Source organism: Buceros rhinoceros, unplaced genomic scaffold (assembly GCF_000710305.1).
Source record: "Buceros rhinoceros silvestris isolate BGI_N320 unplaced genomic scaffold, ASM71030v1 scaffold12729, whole genome shotgun sequence".
In the NCBI taxonomy this organism is placed as follows: Eukaryota; Metazoa; Chordata; class Aves; order Bucerotiformes; family Bucerotidae; genus Buceros; species Buceros rhinoceros.
In genome coordinates, this window is record NW_010433383.1 from 22852 (window position 1) to 27483 (window position 4632).

The window sequence follows — 4632 nt, forward strand, 5'->3', positions numbered from 1 at the left end:
GTCCTCTCATAATTCCGTTTTGCAAAAGCATCCGATAACAAGATGATCATTCTTTCTGATTAATTTCCTCTTCCCTTTAACTTCAACCGAAGTTGAACCCTTGAGGTACCTGTTAATGAGATCCTTCAGATGCCTCAGTGGTCAGGATTCTTTTATTATGGTTAGGTTATTAAACTGAGAATTCTTGGTCCACATGGAATAGTTGGGTTCTCTTTTTTTTGTTGTTTTTGTTTTATATATCCCCAATATTTTTGTTTTTTTTTATTTTATTTTTTATTTTATATATCCCCAATAATCGCTCCTTAGCTAAGAGTTAAGAAGTACTTCTAAAGCACATCATATGGCTCAGAAGCGGCTCTCTGGATCTTAAAGGGCCTGCAATAAAAATCCATGATGGGTTTTTATGTTGCATAGTGATCAAAGCTGCCCAGATATTCCAGCGCGGCTCGATAGCAAAACTGGTATTGATCCTGGAAAAAAAAAAAAAAAAGATAGGAAAAAAGCATCAAAAAGCCAGCTTGTTGGTTGGTTTCTATTTTCTTTCAACTAGGAATGAATACTTTGTGGCTACAGACAAATATACCACAGAGGCACCTGTAGTTCAGCAGCATTCTCTTGCTGACATCAACACAAAACCAGTCAGAGTTACAACAGATGAAGATAGATACTCAGTTAATGCAATAACATTTCCACCAAATGCAGCTTGGTTTTGTGGAAAGACTATATATCCACCTACTGACTGTTGGTTATTCTGGATTAAAGTAATGTCAGCACAAATCTTTCCTCTTATGGGAGTGAGACAAGACACTTTTCCCCATGTATTTGAAAATATGTAGCAAAATAGCCAATTAACTTGACAGCAAATGCAACACACAAAGTGACAAAATCCATCACAGCCTTAGTATGGAATGCTGTATGGAAAACCAGCATGTTAAAAATCATGATAAGGAAGTAAAGGGTATCCCAGCCTTTCAGTAATAAAGGCTTTTATGAAGATGTGAAAATACCTTAGCCTGCGGCAAGAAAAGGGTCTTAGAGAGAAATAATGCGGCTAAAGCACCTAACATGAAACAGATTGCATTTCAGTTTTACACCTGGAAGCAGAGAAAAGCTCACCGTGGTGAGAGATTTTCTTACACCTCTGCTGAATGCAACATTCGGTATTTCATGTTAGTCTCACCCCTACACAACACCTCTTGTGCACATTTATGTAATATTGCACACTTACAACAAAATGGTATATCTGTGTATTCATTTGCAACTGTCACTCAGGGTTTAAATGCTAACAAGGAAAAATAAAAGAAAATAAATTGCTTCTGAAATTGACATCCAAAATATCAAGAAGGTCTCCTTATTTATCTGATGATAGTGCTATCGGGCAATGCCACATGGGTTATACAAAATTCTTTTGGAGACCAGGAAACTCAACAGTCAGATAGGTAGGTAGTGGGGTGACCACTAAGAATTCTTTCCTGCATCCTGTTAGAACAGTGCATTACACATATATGTAAATTTTAAGAGTATGTGTGGTCCACATGGAGTTCAAGTGCTTTGTTGAATAAGGATTAGACTTCCTGGCAGTTTATACCACCAAATGAGAGACTTGCTTTCCACAGAATCCTGAAAGAAATGAGTACACAACAGCTCTACCTTCAGCACGGAGAATAAAGGGTAGAATACAGAAATAAAGTAGTAGGAGGAGGGAGAATGTATTACATAGTTGAACAGTGTATTTTTCAGGTAGGCTCCAAGAAACATAGTTTTTTTCTATATTGTAGTTATCTTGGAACTAAAATGACAGAAAGCAGTAATTTTTCATTTTGCTTATCCAGAATAATGATGGTAATGGAGAAGAAATTGAATTAACTCTTCAGTTTGGTTACAGTGATTTACTTAGCTAACTTGACAGGATTAAAAATAAGTATCTTTGTTTTTCATACAAGTTTTTATGAACTTATCTTCTTAAAAATAATCCAGCTTTTATTGAACAAGTTTAATTTTCTTGTGGTAAATGGCACACTCTGGGGAACCATTTTAAATTTGTAATTTAATTTAATTTGCAGATTGTAATTTAAAGGCCACTGTTGATCAAATTAAACTAATTAAGTGTATGGCCTAAAATGTTTCCCTTCTTTTGTCCTTTTGCTTGTTTCTCTTAACCTATTGGCTGTGGCTTAGTTCAAGTCTCCTGATCAAAAATTTAAGTAGAAATCAAGTGCAACTGGAAAAGTTTAGGTATTCTTTATGACCTGATGCAGTTCCAAGCATCCAGGCCCAGGAAATCAGTTAATACTGATCCCTTGCCTTATTTCTCCATGGCACTCTTGCTAGCACTGAATTTATTTATGCTACAGTATTCCCCAATGCTGAATTTACATTACAATTTTCTGGCTAAACAGCCACTTGTTGGGTAACACAAAGTCAAGAAAAACATGAAAATTATTCAGTGTCAGTCTGAAGTCATGAACAACAATTTGCTCCCGGAACAAAAAGAACCCAACCCAACAACAGTGGATCTACCTGCAGAAACTATTTGCCTCCTTTGTTACCACACATTTCTGCCAGGAAACAAAGGTTGAAAACAAAACAAAACAAAAAAGCTACTGCATTCAGTCATTATATGACTTAAGATATAAACGTAAGCACATTTGTATATGGGTATCGTTTTGCTCACCTCTGTCTGTACCATGGCTGGCCGCTGCGTCCTTAACATTTTGACAGTCTGGAAGATATCTACAACACCTTCATATCTCATTCTTTCTAACACAATGCTCAGGGTTATGAATACTCCAGTCCTTCCAACACCCGCACTGTGGCAATAAAAGAAAATAAAATAATAAAAAAAGGAATGTTAAGTGAGAGTTATTCCTGAAAGAATTGGCTGACAAAGTATCTGTGGTTACAACATGCCATATGTGTATCGGTTTCTGTATGGGGAAAGGCTCACTGAGCAAAATTCCATAGCAGACTCCCACATTGCACTCGGAAGAATAAATATGCTCAAGCAGATTTCACATGCTACTAAGTACTTTCTGACTCTTCACTGCAAAGTGACTTCTTTTGCTTATCTGGGTATACAGTAATCAGTATATGGTGAAGGAAAAGGAGAACATTTCTTGCCATTATCTTGGAATTGATAAGAGAGAAAGATGGCAAAATGTATTTTATTGATGGTTTTACTTCAGTTTGTTCATGTGTATGCCCTGTTTTGCACATCTTCAGTGTGTTAGTTTACCTCCTATTTTGAGTTAGAGACAGACAGTGGATTTTCAATTAATATTCAAATTGTTCATACACACAACATTAATTTAAATAATTCAATCTCAATCTTTAGCCTTCCAATAACACTATACGTACACCAAGTCTGTCTACGTTAGTTTGAAACGTTTTCTTTGAGTATATGGTTTGCTTGCTCTCTGTGCTGTCTTGGGTTTCTGTTACTAGCTAAAAACCCCAAGAAGTGATATAAATTCCTGTAATCAATAATGTCGATAGTTGTCAATTATTAAAATTAAACAATCACTTATTCATGAGGATGACTCTTGGGCAAAAAGACAGGTGACAAGACAAAAAATTAAGACTTTCCAAGTCTGAATTTTGGGTGGGTGAAATTAAGCACCCCATCATCTCTCAGTTGCTGTTGTTGGTCTTTTAACTAATTTTTAATTAACCGCCTGATTATGCTACAAATGTTTAAATTTCAACACTCCAAATTATTTGTGAAGATGCCAGAGGACAAGATTTTAAAACTGGGAGAGGCAGGGGTTTACTGTGTAACAGAGAAAGCAAACTTGTAAAAAACTTGTGGAGTGCGAAGGGAACCACAGGGAAGTGGCAGCAGGGTAGTTTGTCACATGAATAACTCCTCTGTACAAGATAAATCCTTAAAGACTCATCATGTTACAAAATGGAAGAATTATTACAATAGCTCCAGAAAGACTAGGAAAGTGCAGGTACATAAGATCTTGTGCTTCCTGAAAGAAACAAATAAACTTACTAATTTGCTAGGGACATTTGCTATTCATGTAGGCTGACTAATGATGATTAGCATTACCAAACTGTAAATTGTCATTACAATGATGTGTTATACTGGATTTGACTTTGTTTCTACCAAAGTCAATGGTAGAAATCTCCATAATCTCCATAATTCTGTAATTTCAGCATGAAAGATCACAACCATTTGGAAGTGATGCATCATATACTGGAAGCATAACCTAGTGCAAACAGTATTTCATTGCAGTCACAATTGGGCAAGTTTGCATGGTACACAGAACTTGGAAGAACACCATCACTTTGCTTTCTTATGTATGTCTGCATAAAGGCATAAATATTGCTTATTACTCCTCTGCTCTCAAAACTCGTTAACGTCAGGAAGAATAAGGCTTGTTATTATCACGGTTGTCCTTCATTTTCCCTTGCCAAATGAATCCCAAACATTGCTCTGCAATGTTCTTCTCCTTAGCAGACCATAAAAATTTTTAGGCATATAAAAAAAGTAGGATCCATGTAGTTCAATACCATTATTTTTGTCATTCTTTCAGATTAGGGGAGTATAATGAACTCTGTTAAAAACACACCAATGTTTTAATGATGTCTGGTTGCACCTGGCTTTGGAAGGATAAGAATCTCTTT

The 4632-nt window shown here is 36.0% G+C and overlaps 1 protein-coding gene across 1 annotated transcript in view; it reads right to left on the reverse strand.

The window, feature by feature from the left end:
* Positions 1-266: 266 nt before the first annotated feature.
* Positions 267-4632, reverse strand: part of LOC104500442 (receptor-type tyrosine-protein phosphatase delta-like) — a gene marked incomplete at its 5' end in the record, with an annotated part of 36245 nt that continues 31879 nt past the window's right edge. Inside the window, 2 exons of the mRNA XM_010144090.1 lie at positions 267-470; positions 2675-2810. Of these exons, the coding sequence (XP_010142392.1) occupies positions 402-470; positions 2675-2810 (205 nt within the window). The remainder of the gene's footprint in view (positions 471-2674; positions 2811-4632) is intronic.